Here is a 16,545-nt window from a genome sequence, read left to right on the forward strand (position 1 = left end):
CGATGGGCGACCGAGGTCAAAGCACGGGGAAACGGCGAAACGTCCCTGGGAGTTCTTGGCATTGAACCGATGCGATGCGGGCATCCAGGTATCCAGTGTGCAGCAGGGTACGCGATGCCAGCTGTCGGTGAATGTGTTCAAAAGCGCCGTTTGAAGCAAGAAGGCAGGCTGCAGCAACGGCGTAGGCACCTCACGGTGTGCCGGCGGGGGGACGAGAAGCGAGAGACAGGGCATGCAGGAGGCTGAGGAGGTGGCAGTGGTAGTGGCACTGCCAATGGTAGTGGTAGTGGTAGTAATGGTGGTAATGGTAGTGGTAGTCGACTGTGGCGGTGGGGCTTCCTTTCGAGCCGAGCCCGTCGGACCTTCAGTCCCCCTCGGTGCCTCCGGACGGCGAAGATGCAACTGTGCCGGCGAGCGAGTGTACCGCCTCGTATCTAGGCCCCCACCCTCCCATCCCCGGCCCCCTCGGTACCCCCTCCCGACATTCCACACTCCGGCCTCAACACACAGTTGACGTCCCCGTCCCGTGCGATCGTAACGACGTCGTCGCGAGCCGCGAAGACCTCTTCCCGAAGGAAACCGCGCGCCAAGTTTTGGTCCCGGAAATGTGAAAACGGCAGTGATGACGGCCCGGCGATCCGAGTCCTGATCGCGCTGGTATCTCAACCGGGGCAAGTAGCTAAGTGAATTAGGTTTGCGTTTCGAGGATAATTAGAAAGTGGTTCGGGTTCTCGTGTGGTGAGGTGCTGTGTCTGCAGTTGTGATTCCGGACGGACACGTCGTTTGTTGCCGAGACCCCTCCGAACCCTGGTGGTCGTTACAAAGTTCAGGACGAGAACGTGGCATGAGGAAGTCCCTCGACAGTCTCGCACTTTCAGCGATTATGGGACGGCTTGGGAGGAACTCGCAAGCGGCCACGACTACCAGGCCCATATTTAGGGTCCATTATCAAAAGCTCGTCGATGAGTTTGCCCAGCAACAAGATCAGCTCGAGTTTATGCCCGCTTTGCCCGACTACATGTCATACTGCTGCCGTCAGTGTGGGCACACTCAGAAGCTTAGAGTAAGTTTTACCATCCTCAACGTCCCAATCATAAAGCGCCGTAACGGGTTCAGACCATGGAATCTCAACGCGTTTTTCGACTCCTGACGTTAGCATAATATCTCGCGCGCCAAGTACGAAACCCTGCTGCGTTATCCATTCGCACAGAACTCTGGACCAATGCTCGTGGGTTCACTGGTTGGTTGGTTGGCACCGTGTCGAAGCGGGCTGCTCGTTGCCCGCCCACGCGGCGCCCAACGTTTTCTTGTACACAGCTGAAAAGCCGAGTAATTATACTCTGCAATCCGTCCGCGATCATGCCGTACACCAGCGCACACATGGTGGTACGATCGGCTGAAAAGTGGGCGAGAAGTGGGCGTCAGTGTCCCCAGAGAATTTCGACACTCGTGCAAATACGCGTCCTGATACGACCGAAGGTATTCTAATATAATCTCAATCCAATCGTGCACCGTCTGGCATTCGCTGTACCACTAACAGAGTAGTGACGTGGCGTTTCGTAGAGGTAATATAACCGGTACAGCGTAGCACGTGTCGAGTAACATGCCATCGTCCGCCTCACTTGATCTCCAAGGGCTCATCATGCTTTCAGCGTTTCAGTTTTCCCGGTGACTCGTGCGAATTGTTCGTTTTTTCGCAACACTGTAAATTCTATACAAGTTAAATTCTCACGGCCGATGGGAATACAGGGTTTTTCTAGCTGACTGGGGTATTCCGTGCCTCCTTGCGTACGGACGTCGTTGCGAGGAGGCGAAGGTAATTTGCTCGGGACAAGTACACGGCACAATTATGCGGACCACGCGGAACGATGCGAACCAGCTCCGCAAATGACGACTCCCAAGAGATGCTGAGGGGAGAAACGAGGGTCGAGGTAGATGCCCGCCGAGATTTCTCCTCTCCAGAAGTTTGCAACCTCGTGTATTTGTGCATATGTATATCTCTGCGCACGCACGTACACAACTGGCAAGTCCTGCTTGTGTGACTTGAACGGGTTTAGCCGATCGGAATACAAAGTTCGGTTAAAAACTCTGCCTCGGAGTCACGTAGGCGTGCCTATAACATCGTCAATATGTGGCTCGTATTGAGGATAGTCAGCATCAGGCCCACGCTGTCTTGCTAACTGTTTAATAATTTTTCTTGCAAAAATGTGCTGGTGAAACTCCAGGTGTCATTTTCCCTCTGACGACCGTGCCATGGCATCTCTTGAAAATATATTTAACGCATACGTTATTGCTACGATGGGGAGAAGATCGTTGATGAAATTTATACGTGTACACACTACACATGTCGTGTTGTACAACAGGATTCAAATGATTATCTCAGACTTGTAATTGGAGTTTTGGATTAGACGAGTGAAGAGTGACAGTGTGTTCCCACAGTTGGAAGCGCCTCGTTGGCTCCGGAGATAAAAAGATAATAAGTGTGTCGGTCCAAGCGCGTTGAGAAACAACAAACCGCGCACGCGGTTGATAATTGTTATCGCAGTTGAACCGTGAACTTGTCAAGCTGGAAGTTGGGACCTGGTTCTGTTCAGCGTTTGCCATCCCGGCAATTAGAGGTAATTGCGACGTTAATAATTTATCACGTCGACGTATAATAAGAGTCCCGAGCCTTTAATCCATGAGTCTACTCACTTCGCGTGGGCTGTAAAGAATGCCAAGAGTATAGAATGGATTGATCGCCTTTTAAAGTTCGTTGAGCTTTCAGTTCTATCGAATCTTGTCAGCGTGGATTCGCTGTGGTGAGTTCACAGATCCCGCGCGGTTGATGCTCGGTCGAATTCTTAAAACGAAACGAAACGAATCGAAACGAAACGAGGAGAGAATGTCTGGCTAACAACATGTTAAAAGAGACCGGAGGGATTTATATTCGACATAGTTGTGTACCATTGTGTGCGATGATAATGTGACATATCTCTCTCTCACTCGTGCACAAAAGCGCATTATTGCCAGGGCACTTGACGACTATAATGGAGCTGGGACCCAGGGCATAACATGAACTCCGAAACGAAGCCAAAAGTTACACCTGGTCCTGCAGGATCACGGGCTCGAGTCCTTCAACGTGCCATTATGGACCCTTGCGGGACTCAATATAACAGCGATATATAGCCGCGCAGGCTCTCGAGTACCGAAACGAGAATTATATACTTCCAAAGAATTTGCGAGATCCTCTATGTGACTGGTCGCATCTACCTGGGCATCGTCGTCCTTATTCCTGCATACATGTGCGTGCCTCGCGCATACGCACAATGGGTGACTCCGAGCTCTCGAGTTACAATAAGGGTCCTTTTTACCGACTCCCTACTGCTACCGAAAGACCCTTCCAATTCTATGGCATGTACGAGGATATAATTGACACTATCCAGCGGTTTCGAATGCCAAAGCGCTGTCGAGCTTCACCGATTGTCAAAATATCCATGATTTTTCAACCAGTCCTTCGGATCGGGGTGGAAAGTATTCACCACGTCTCGAGCTGATCGTCGTGCCTTGAACACCGTCCGTCAGCTGTGCGGTCGTTATAATTCTACTGGGGAAGTAATTGATGCACCTCGCGACTTGAGGAAATCGCAGTAGTAAATTCGTACAATTCCTGCCAAATAAAAATGCGTTGGAGTCTTTATGTTCAAAATTGTGTATAGAATGGGGCTGTTAAGTACTTCTTTACTGTTGAGATACGTGGACTTTGATACTTGGAGATGTATACGCGAACGTCGAAGTCGACCAGGGCACCCCCTTAATTAACTGCATGGCAAACTGTTTCAGGGTGACCTGCATGCGAGCTAGAATAACGGGTCGACCTCCGGCCAAGTTGCAGGTTTAATTTCATCAGTCAGAATTCCACTAATGAAACTGTAGCCTTGGCTGGTTACGCTGTGCCGGGTTTTCATTGTTTTCGGAGCTTCGTATTCGTACCGTCGTGCCATGGACATACTCACACGTGGTTGCCACTGTTGCCCTCGTCTCTCGTTCCCTCTCCTCCTCGGCTACACTTATACATACCAAGCGATCCCTGTACTTGGTTCTCACGGGGGAGTCAGGACTGCGGTATCAGGATCCGCCGCGTTGAGGATACAACCTCTTGGAAATAATAACGAGGTGCGAAAACTCGCGCGGTTGCAGGTTTTCGGTCAGACGCTTCTTTCCACTTTCGACCTTGTTAAGGAAACTTTTATTTCCACGAAACGCATTCTCAAGATGTGTTATATTCGGCTGGGAATAACGTATTTTCGTCCACCCGCGTCGATATAGGCAAGAAATGGGGGAATCCGGGAATTTAACTTCCCTCGAGCCTTTAGGGAAGGCTCTACTCCTTGCCAACGGGCTTTGCCGCATGCGCCTCGTCAAAGCTCAAAGCTTTTATTCCCCCGCTTCGAGAAAATATTTCACTTCAAGTTTTGTCAATATACTTACTTATTCGGGAGGCAAGGCCTGACGATACGGAGTTTCGCTTCAACGAACGAGGGAAAGACCGTTTTTTCGATTGATACATAATAATAGCCACATAAATTTATTAACCTAGAATACAAATTTGTTGCTATCAGGGCAGTTTGAATATAAGTGACGAAAACGAAACTTGAACTGTAATGCAAAGGTCAGATTTGCTAGATCACAAAATTGTGTTTTAGAACTTTTTGTCAAAAGTTATACTTAATTGATTAATTTCTACACCGTTGATATGACAGACAAGTTTCTGATAATATGTCGTACCTCATCGTACAAGTATAGAATCTCTGCTTAAAAACCCGTATTTTCAAATTCGTCAAATAATTAATTGTTTGCTGAAAAAATATATTCAACTTTTCGAATAAAACCTTTCAAAACGATTTTGCTGCAGGTATATTTTACAGTAGCAATCTCAAACTTGCCAATACCTTTGGTAAAATGTCTGGGTGACTTTTTTTTCATCTCAGAGTCGTCTAGAACGCCTGAAAAAGGTGTGTCTTATCGTGCGCGATTTAAATAGAAAACCGATAAGTCTATTTAGAAACGGATTTTTCTTCCTCTTTTTTTCCTCGAAACACTTTCGAGAGCGCGTGTGTACTTTCGGCGAGGAAGTAAACGAACGAAGGGAATAAGGAAGAAATCAGCCACCGCAACCCCCGAGCGCATGGTAAAAATAGGACGAATTAAATTGGATTGAGCGAATTTTATTTGCAGTAAGCAGCATCGCGTTGCACAGCCGGAGGGAAACAGAAGATTGGAAATTATCTTGCGGAGTCATTCCGGAAACGTGATGTACGAAAGACGGAAAGACGAACAAAAAAAAAAGAAAAAGAAGCGGAATCCCAGGAGTCGTCGAGGACACGGGAACCGTCCCTGGTTTCCGTTGGTCGCGTAATTTCCCAAAGGCGTGAACGGCGCCGCTCCCGGCCACTCGCCGGCTATAATTACTGATCAAAGGGCCCCTGGAAGACTTTGCTCGATACTCTGCAGGCTCGGTACTCGTGAGCACAGCGTCACTTCGATCACTGCACCATAGGCCCCGGCTCATTTACCGCACGTAAATTCTAATATCGCACGGCTCGACGCTACGTACCACCTACAAAGCTCTGATATTCTCTCAAACGATTTTCCACTCCTTCGCTTCATGCTTCCCTTCCCCTCCACTCCCTGCTCCTGCGAATCTTCCTCCGCGCGCTGTCACCGCCGGCGGAATTCCTCCGTATTCGCATTACGTAAGAGTTATTCCGGTATCACGATTGATGAATTAACGACTTGTTTCACAGCTTCGTCGATTATAATTCTCCCATCATACAGCCAACAACGAAAAGCTGCGTGCAATCATTTTTTATTATTAGTAACTGAAAAGTGATCTACAGTTGTCTACTGATTCGTTAGTTTTACAGTAATTCTCCAGACCATCGTAGTGGGTATAAGCAAAGCCCATTAGTCTAGTTAGTAAAATGTTACAAATTTGCATATCTTCGTCTGAAATCGAGTAATAATAAAAACGATAGCAATTCTCTTTCAGATGGTGAAATTTCTGCGAGTCTGTAAAGTGTGTCACTGAACCCGACAGCATCAGCGATCGGTGTTACAAATTTGACGTTTCGTTTTGTTTTTTTTTCCTCATTTAATATTGGTCCAGTAACTATAGGATTCAGCATCGCCCGTTCGTTGCCGTTCCTCACCAATCCTTGTTAAATGAAAAATTTCTCTACGGGCCTAAGGCATAAGATCCAGACATAAGTCGCGCTTACCCTCACGAGATTGCATCCTGCGGGACGTAATAAACAGTATCACCATCTCCCTCTTTCTGCTCGTATCGTCTCGTTCCTCTCCAACATCCGCTCGCTACGCGGACGCATCCATATCTCTGTAGTAATGGTCAGATATTGGATGTACGTTGTAGGTGTGCGCCTGTACACGACATCCCCCCCCCCCCCCCCCCCCCCTCTGGGTTCGACGACGCTGTCGCTTTCAGCGGAGGCTCCTCTCTCCTCTCTCATCCTCCTCTCCTTTCCTCTCCTCTCCTCTCCTCTCCTCTCCTCTCCGCGACGCCGGGTCCCAGGAACGGGAGATATGGCCGTGACCGCGTGGTATGCGAGGAATGTGGCCCGTCACGCCAGAGCTCAGCATCCGCCAGGCCGCCGTCCGTGCTCTCCAGGACCTTAGCCGGTCCGTGCCTAACCCAACCCTGCTAGCCGGCCGGCGAGTCCTCGTCTTCTCCTCTCCTCTCCTCCCTTCTCATCTCCTCTCCTCTCTTTATCTCTCATCCCCGGCAGCCCGACGCCCAGGAACAATGCCAAAAACACCTGGTCGCGGTGCCGAACCTCCCCAAACGGAGATAATGGGATACCCGAGTGCAGCGAGAGTCTACGCGGACGGACGGACAGGTGCTCCGAGGCTATCCTCAAATCTCCCGTGGTCGCACCTTCCAAACACACGGGGATCAATCCTGCATGGAGGAAAAAGGGATGGGGAGGAGAGGTCTGATTACCAGACCCTGCAGCTCAGCCTTTTCAAGGCAGCTGGGAAAGTCTCATGTGTGGACATGCATGGGAGAAATCAATCAGGGGACGTCAACACCTGCAGCCCCATCGAGTTTACGTGTTTTCTGTGTAGATGCAGGTATCGGAAGGGTCGGTTTTAATGCACGATGTCCGAAGAGTGCACGGCGTAACTTTTCGTGTGTACCTGCAAAAGTTTGTTGCAATTGATGCAACTTTTGTCTAATTGAATTAGTAATTTGAAGGTGATGAGAAAGGAGTGCGTACAAAACACATCAGTTTTGACGATTAGAATTTGCGCGAATGTGTAACTAATTTCTGGCAGTATTGAAAATTTCCAATATCGACGACTCAAATTATCGCAAACCAGTTTATCTTTATACAGTGAGACTCTGGACGATTGCGGCTGTTTGTTTCGAACTCTCGTATCTAGGTATCATGACTATCGCAGCTGGCAGTAATCGGTGGAAAAGCTTTTGAAGATATAATGATCACTTTAACCACAGTGTAAGGACTGGTATCACCGTAAAAGCTGAAATGATCCGACGAAGCCCTTTTCTACGCGACATTGAACAACAGCGTTCGACCGCGTACGCGAAGAGAATATTTTCTATTTAACGATGAAATGCCGAGTGAGCCGGTGAGTCGCACCCCTACAAAGCATACGTCATCCCCTAGATTCCGTCCTCCGTTTCTTTGGGAACACGGCAAGACGATGCCCGTACAATTGAGACGACGACGAAGCGCCGTATCGCGACGTACGGTCACAATGTGGGGACTTGACCCGGTTTCTCTGTCTCTGCATCACGGATGTGGAGGTAGGAGTGCAGGGTGTCGGTGGTAGAAGCTTGTTGAATTTTTCCTTACCTCGTTATAACGCGGACGGTGAAAATTGCTTTGATATCTTCAGCTGTATAAGATTTCACAGACAAACGACCCGCCGTCGTCGTGACGCGGCCGCCTCGGCGTCTGGGACCGACTTCAGGTCGATGTCTTTCTCCGGATATACCGGAGAAAGTCTGCTCCGCTGCAGACGCTGCTCAAAGATCGCGGAAGCTCGAACCAGTCTTCGACGCCTCCGACCCTCCGGGGGTAGAAATCTCTTCCCGATGCCCTCCACCCATCGTCAACTCCCCCGCGACACGCGTGCCCTGCTCTTTAACCGCGTAACAATATTTAGAGAGTTTATCGGCAGCGGCGCAACGCAGCCGCACGTATATTGTTACGGGTTGAATTAGCGCTCAGCGGAGGCAAGGGAGGGGTGATATTGCCCTGCATGTTCAACCCTCGAGGGTCGTATAAGCAGGTTAACGCGATAGTATACAGAGTACACTGGCGTATGTGCAAGCCTATTGTGTATACCCATCAACTTCGACAGTGAATTATCCCCCGTGCATTCAACAATAACGCCTCGGAATTGAGGTAAGGAAACACCGGAGTTGGCGGAAATACACGGAAAATCCACCTTGGGATTTCAAGTACTGAGAACTGGTCGGTGTGTAATTGCACAGGTCTGCTGGCAACATTTTTTTTTTATTATGTTGTTTTTGGGGAATCTTTTGTTTTCGAGTCTGCTGAATTCAAAAATGACTTCCATTTCTCTCCATCGCGTACAGTATTCTTGCAAAATAGAAGCTGTTTGCATAAAAAAAAAGGATTTTATTACAATGAGCCAAACAATATTTCTTACAAAATTAAACAAACAATTTCTTTATGAAGTATGTATTTAACATTCCGTTTTCAATCTTTTCGCCTATAAAACCCTTTCTTCTTCTCTTGATACAACTCCGAACACGCTTCCGCTTTCCACTTTCTCTTTACCTGTTTGTATTTATTCTCGAGTCTTACTCTAACACACATTAAACGGAAGTAAGAAATCACTTTTGCATAAGATTTTTAGAATCACGTATAGGATACCATATTTCGCATTAAACGGGAATTTCACTCTAAATGAAACTACAAAGACGAGTTGAAGAAATAATCGCTCGGTTTCGGTAAGTAAAAATCAACAAGAAATAATAGAGAAAACCTGTACAGTTCTTTGGCTGCAGACCCGTGTCGTTAGTCGCAAAATTTTGCAACTGCTTATCCTCCTCTCTTCCTCTTTACACCGCTGATCTTTCCCTGCTTTCCTCACGCTCAGCGAAGCGCTGTATAGTTAGGTATACGATTATCCGCGCAGGTATGATGTACAAGAGGCGCGTACGGGGGGGTCGGGATTCGCTGCACGTGGTCGTAATTGAAATATCTGAATCCCTCCGCGTGTCTGAGTTGACCTCAACCTCCCGAGCTGTAAAATTATCCGACCGAGCAATTCCAGGACTCGAGCTCAGCGCGCGTCAGGAACGTTAATATGTTCTCCGCCCCATACCGATCGCTGTGCACCGACCATTTCGGAAGTGCCATTATATTCCGAGCGTACCTGCGTAACGCCACCCACGAAGGGCCCATTGATTAATCAGCAATTGCAGGCAACGCCCGATTACCTAAGTTCAAACGATCCGAGTCCGATGGATCGCGGCCCATTCGTTGCCAGCGAATGTTATTCACGTCATCTTTTCCCCATCGCCCTTCTCCTTTACTCGTCACAGGCCTTACTCGAATGTTCTGTACATACATACGACATGATACAAAGCCACCGCCGTCTAGACGCGAAACGCAGTGCTGCAGGAAGAGTAATACGTGGGGACCTTTTTGTCGGTTTGTCTTTTTCAACCATCGGGAGTGGAGGGGGAGGGCGAACTTCTTCTTCAGCTACGGCATGCCGCAAACCTACATGATATAACGTACGAGAAGGCACGCGTGGGTAGATGTGCGTCCTGAATGTGTAATAGGCACTCGCGGGTCTGCATTTAGAAAAGCCCTTCCTTCATCCTAGAGTAAACATACTCGTGGATTCATACTTGCCTCCGACCCCCCCACCCACCGCCAACACCCAAGCCTCCTCCTTCCGGCAACCCTTCAAGAGCTTAAAACCACTCGCGGTAACAAGGAGGAACAACGGAAGTGATATGGACCTGCGGATGCCAGGTGTACCCTGCGAACCTGCGTACCTACATACAGATATGTAATCAGCAAAACAGCCACGAGGTGCGGCACCGGATCTCGTGGCTGACGTAGGAAGCTATTCCTGAAGTCGATCTCTACGATTTGATATTTTTTTTAAAAATATCTTATAGTATACTAAAAACTGAGCAGCACGCGTTTTCTTTTTTGTTCAGTTGAGGAAATTACATTTTTGATTGCACGTTATGAGACAAATATTAAAGACAAATAAAAAATATTATATTCTTGTGGGTGAAACTGCCAAATTGCCCCTTGACATGCTTTACTTTGGGGAATGATTTCACCCCCTTAAAACGTTTAACGCCAGATAAAAACAAATACATGTCGCTTAGTTTTTAGTCTACTGTAACGTATTACAAAAGAAATCTATTCGGTGAGATCGACCTAGAATAACTTCCTTGTAAGTCCGTGATTTAGTACAGACGGTATTCCACTATAATTGGTTTTCGAACCTGAATTAGAAAGAATCTCTGTAAAGAGGTACGTAATAGATTTTTTCATTTTCAAAACTTTCGCACCGTGTACCCTTGGCTTGGATTGAATTTCTAAACACATTGCGTTCGCGTGAACGACGAACAGCCTTAATCGTAAGGTGAAGTTTGTTTGAAATGTACTGTTTTTTTTCACAGTTTCTGCACACTGGTACGAAACTAGCAAAGTTTTGATAAGTCCCTGTGGCAAATCCCGAACGAGGCTTCGGCGTCGTCGTCGTTTTTGCTGCACGTATACTGGCCGCAAATTAACATTTCTTAAATTACGAATGGAAATGTATTCTTAGTCACAGGGGAAACTAATTTTATATGCAATATGAAAGGAAATTATGGTAATTTAAGCTTTCGAAGAAATTTACGTTTAAACACTGCTATATAATACTCGATGACGACGTAACGATGTAACGTGGCTAAAAGTATAATGCGAATGAAATTTTAGCACATTATATCGCACTTGGAAAAGTTACACAACTAGAAGATTTATTTTTGATTTTCTAATTCGAAAGAAAAATATACTTAAAATAATTTCAACTAATTTTTACACTCATTCGGAAACTGGTGCAGTTATCAATCGGATAAAATTACACGTTGCAGAAGCAAAGGCTCCCAAAGTTAACGCGAACGTCTCAGACTCACGTCGAAACGTTCGCCAAAGAGAAGCTCGAAATTGCAGCTGCGTACGAAGTTTGCTTGCTATACTTGTAAGACTTGCCTGCAGGCGCAGCTAATAAGGCTAATTAGGCTCCCTCATCTTTCCACATAAATATTTACTCGATAGTTTCCGCGCGAGATATTGAGCTGGTTTTTTTTCTGAAGACACTTAATTCGCGTTGCTTGCACGCGAGACAAAGTTGTCATTTGTTGCTGTGTAAAATCCTTTTTCAGAAATATATTCAGGCGTAACGCGCATTTCCACTAATTTTCGATGCCCAAGAATTTCCCGGTCAAGGTTGAGGCAGGTGTCTAGAATTAGAGATTTTTCAGGCAAGCGTAGGTACGCTTTTCGCTGCAGAAGACCCTGCAGGCTCCGCAGGTGCAACGTTAAGGCCTTCCTTTTAATCGAGTTGTACTTCATTGGTCCCTCCACGCATACTGAGAAAGACGTTTGTCGATAAAATTCGCTTCGTCCCGTTTAAAACTTGTTAGTCTAATAACAGAATGAACTTCGCTGTTTTCAGGCCGAGGAGCTGAATACTATTGTCGGAAATGCATTTCGTATGGCGTACGCGGCGCAACTACAGAGACAACCGGTCCTCCAGGAGGTGATCTCGCCCCAGCCAACTCCTGCCCGTCGCAAGGATCGACCGGAACGAACGATAAACTTGGTGAGGATGATAAACATCTTATAACAACATTCCCTGACTCCCTTTTATTTTCAATCCAATCGATTTGTCGCTCAACGAAGTCGAAGAATGTTTTGAAAGTCATAACTCAGGCAGTTCGCCGTCACTCTCGAACGTTTTCTCGTCATTTTAACGAGACAAGGCTTGAGCTTGATAAAATACGATGACCACATGCGGCGAAAAAGTGACCCATTTCACGTGACTGCACGCCTAACTCTTATATACTCGCGTCACTCCAATTACAGAGCTAATATCGCCTCCTCTTCTCTCTCCCTCTCTCTCTCTCTCTCTCTTTCTCTCTCACTCTTCTAGACCAAACAGTCGACGCGGGGCGGCGACTCGAACGAGAAAAGCACGATTTTCTGGCCCCAGAGTGTATTGGCACCGACGCCACGTGGCGGTGGTGCTCCACCCTCGACAGCGGAGATGAACGTCCAGCTCGGTAGCGCCGGTTCTCCCACGTTGCGCTTGTCTACCGTCAAGGTGAGACTATATTGCTTGGTGTCGTCTGCGGGTTTTCTTTCGAGTTACCCGCGACGTTTTGAAATACCTATAAAAGAAAAAGTATTCGAGTGCAGATGCCGAAACCCCAAAACCTTGCATTTCATCCCTCACCCCCAGACGCCGAATTCGATCCCCGGACTGAGACCGTCGCACAACTTCAACAACGTCCTGGGGCCGATAACGAACGAGGATGGACCGAAGAGTATCTCGCAGCAGAGCACGCCGAGCAGCGACGAGAGCAACTCGCCAACCGAGCTCAACTCCTACAAGAGATTAACGGACAAACCGCCCCTGATAAAACGGCTTACAATGGGCCTCGCCGGGGGACGCGACGTCCTCGGTACCAACGGCGAGGACGACAGCTGTCCCCTGGTAAGTGCCGGCAGCACGCCCACCAGTCCCAGCAACAGACCCCGGTCCGGAGGATACGTCAACGAGGCGATCATCGACTCGGAGGGAACCAGGACAAGCTACAACAAGATCACCTGCGCCGCCGAGAACCTCGACAACACGATCAACTCGTCGATAACCGCGAAGAACTTCAACGCCGAAAACAACAGGTTAGGTATTATTTAATTGTTAATAACATCGGTCTATTCAGGGTTTTGGATGTCAAATTTTCCTTTCTTCCACGCAACTAGAAAAAAAAAAAATAGTTTTACTTAGATAAAGTTTGCATTTGTAGAAACCGGAAAGATATTTCGGAATTTAAGAAAAATGACCTGGTTTCTTAATCATTTGTTGTTACTCACGATTAAACAAACTTCAGTTTCGCATTTAAATCACTTTTGTTCAAAAATAATATTTTTTCAGTTGTTTGTCAGATGAATAATTGAAATCATAGATTTTCATCAAGTTTGAGATAACGCACTCTGCAAAATCAAACTTTTTCGAAAAATAGTAATTTTCATCTGTTTAATATCACTCATCATATGATCATTATTATGTACACAAATCCAAGGTACTTCTCCCAAGACCTAAAAAAGTAAACTTTAAGGGGGGTGTATATATTTTTTCATTGTTTTAATGCATGACAAATAAAAAAAGACTCAACTGAACCCAGGCGCAAAAGTACATTGTTTTCTTCTTCTTATTTTTTTCAAGCAGTGCAATTGTGGCAATTTTTCTCAGAGAAATTTGAAAATGAACCCTGGTTCCTATTTCGGATTACGATTTTTCCAGGATAAGTCACAACTCGCCGAATTCCGTGTCCGAAACGGAGTTCAAGTCGAAACGGAGATCGCAGATCAGCACCTCCGGGAGCTCCGTCCCACCCGACAGCAGCACCCACGGATCGACGCCCACCCAGACGCCGACCCCGACGCCTCCGCCGCTGCCTGAACGGACGGACAGCTTGAATAATCGTACAGAGGAGAGCGAGCTCAGGAAGGCTCCGTGGTTTCAAGCCGGCATTCCGAGGTACGATTAGTTGTAAATTATTATCGAGGTCCGTGGACTTCCGCCGTTTCATAACGGGAACCGGGTTCTCCCGATATTCGCCGGCGCTGCCGAACCTCTGTGAAAAAGACCTGCTTTATTATTTGTAAGAGAGAAACGTGACCCGGATTCGCTCCTGGTTATTCAAGTGGAGAATACGAAAGAATTAAGGAGTTATACGCAGTCAGGAGGCCGCGGGAAAGCGATTTTTCAAGGATTTTTCGTGGAGAGAGGTTTCAATTTATTTATATAAAATTAATTTATACAAACATTGGGGTATACTTCATTCTGATCATTTTTAGTCGTGAAAATAATAAAAAGATAAGAAAAATAATGAATTTTAAAACTGATATGACCAGAATTGAGACTGATCGGTTCAGTTGTTTCTGAGAAATCTTGCTCACCGTCTTTGAAACCATTGTTTTAAGAAAAACGCGTTCAAAGTTTTAAAAGCACCTTCAAACGCTCCGGGGCGTTTTTGCAAATGTGCGCGTAACATGGAGAATATTTGTCGGATCGACATGAAATTTTCTGTGTATATATTTTAATATGTGTACATTACAAAAATGAAATTAAATTTTGAGAAATGTTAACCCCCTTTAACCCCCTGATGTGCACGAATCGTAAATGAAGTTTGAGTCCGGAGTTTTTCTTTGCAGAGAAATAACCCTGGAAGTTCTCAGCCAAGAACCGGAAGGCGCTTTCATGGTACGCGAGAGCACGAGCAAACCAGGATGTTATGCATTGTCCCTGAGAGTACCGCGAGAGTTTCAACCGAGCGGTATCGCTCATTACCTAATCATGCGAACGAACAAAGGCTACAAAATCAAGGTACTTGTTCAACGATCGATGATGTACTACGTTACACCTGCATACTAGGTCGCTTTGTCATTGTATTGTGTGTGTGTATGTGTGTGTGTGTGTGTGTGTGCGTGTGTGTGTGTACGACCGTTTTTTATTACTTGTTTCCTTTTCGCAGGGCTTTACAAAAGAATTCACGACGCTAACGGCATTGATAACGCATCATTCGGTGATGCCCGAACTTCTGCCCTGCCCCTTGTCCCTTAGCCGATACAATCCGAGCTTCGTCAAGAGCGATTCGAACAAGGATTTCGCGGACATTGATTCTGACCCGGATTACAACACTTTGGCAGACTTCCGGAAGATGATGGCAGACTTGAACGTCTAATTTGAGAGGCGCGAGACTGTAACGATTATCTTGATCCATATTCCAGATGCGTGACAGATGTGCGGATCGTCCTTTGCTACCAAAAAGTAAAGGCGAAATTTTTACAAGTCGCAAATTAATTGGTCTCGGAGTTCGCTGACCAATAATTAGTGGTACGAAAAGACGTTGGAAAATAAAAACCCAGTGATGCCGTGAGAGTTCGTTAATTGATTAACGCGCCAACGACTCTTGTTATATCCACAAATACTCTGAATTCAAATTGAGGATAATCGTAGAAGTTGGCTATTGTGTTGAGCCGAGTGTTTGAAACCCGAACTGAATCTTCGATAAAATTTCTCGACTCACGAAATATTTGATACCCGTACTTGCAGGCCCGATGTTTATTATGCAGATCGACCGAATTTTGTAAAGGTGAATCAGAACGCTGTTAAAAGTTATCAAATGATGTGGAAGAACGTTCATTCACAAAAGTATTCGCATCCTTGCTGAAGAATGATCACTACTTGAAATATTTTTCATCCCTAACAAAGATTCTATCGATTCTATCTCGAATTTGATATTATAATAATCTCAAGATACGGCTCGCCTGTTAAATTTTCGGTACTTACGAATTCGGCTACCTTTACCGAAACGATAGAAGATTTAAGAGAGAGTTGAAAATTTATACGATTTATACCAGGCCACTTTATTAACTATACTGCAGACACCAGCTCCTCCTCCTCCTCCTCCTCCTCCTCAACCTACTCCTCCTTGGTAGCATGTTGTCAAGTTGATGTAAATGTGTTTATATGTATATATAAAATATGAATAATTATTGTTAAACTAATGCCAAGATTCATATTTAATAATAATAATAATAAAAATAATAATAATAATAATAATAATATCAAATCACCACACGAAGGAGAAAAAGGAAGATAAAAAAAATTATTAATCGCGCAGCTGCGAGAGCAACCTAGTCTTGTATAGAAAGAAAATGGGGGCAGACACTAAAAATAAGTTTAAAATATATACATATATATATTATATATATGAATATAAGATGAAAACGAAAAGTAAATACCGCTTTAATCGCGTAGATAAATAAAACGGAGCTACTATATAATATATATTATTATATATATCAAGATATATAATGCCTACTTTCGAACAATCGGGTTTACAAGGCGGATTCGCGTTCGATCCTAAAACCCCGGCGATTGAATTTGACGTGTTGAAACGTTATTCAATCCAGTTCTACGGCAGTTTATTATCAATTCACGTGCACTCATCTATAAGAAGAATAGATACAATAGTACATACAAATTTCACTAAACACACGCAGTAAAAGTGCTAAAATAAACGTTGAAAAAAAAAGAAGCAAAAATAAACTGCTGTGAGATAAGAGCTGAACGAACAAAGTTAACCATTGCTTGGGGTTCGTCATACTGTAAGGATAATAATAATTATATAAATTCGTTGTATGATGGAACAATAAAATTATTTATTACAAATAAATGAATAAA

At 45.5% G+C, this 16,545-nt stretch overlaps 1 protein-coding gene across 8 annotated transcripts in view; it reads left to right on the plus strand.

Annotated features, from left to right (window-relative positions):
* LOC124178496 (tensin-3-like) overlaps positions 1–16,421 on the plus strand; it is a 91,266-nt gene extending 74,845 nt beyond the window's left edge. For 7 of the 8 annotated variants that reach the window (XM_046561912.1, XM_046561903.1, XM_046561919.1 and 4 more), the window contains 6 exons: positions 11,746–11,892; positions 12,223–12,393; positions 12,532–12,974; positions 13,597–13,833; positions 14,511–14,682; positions 14,831–16,421. In XM_046561912.1, coding sequence (XP_046417868.1) covers positions 11,746–11,892; positions 12,223–12,393; positions 12,532–12,974; positions 13,597–13,833; positions 14,511–14,682; positions 14,831–15,040 — 1,380 coding nt within the window. In that variant the 3' untranslated portion in view covers positions 15,041–16,421. Of the gene's footprint in view, positions 1–370; positions 1,064–11,745; positions 11,893–12,222; positions 12,394–12,531; positions 12,975–13,596; positions 13,834–14,510; positions 14,683–14,830 lie in introns of those variants that run through there. The other variant, XM_046561942.1, reaches the window with a different exon arrangement.
* Positions 16,422–16,545: the final 124 nt, after the last annotated feature.

Source organism: Neodiprion fabricii, chromosome 1, assembly GCF_021155785.1.
Source record: "Neodiprion fabricii isolate iyNeoFabr1 chromosome 1, iyNeoFabr1.1, whole genome shotgun sequence".
Taxonomy (NCBI): domain Eukaryota; kingdom Metazoa; phylum Arthropoda; class Insecta; order Hymenoptera; family Diprionidae; genus Neodiprion; species Neodiprion fabricii.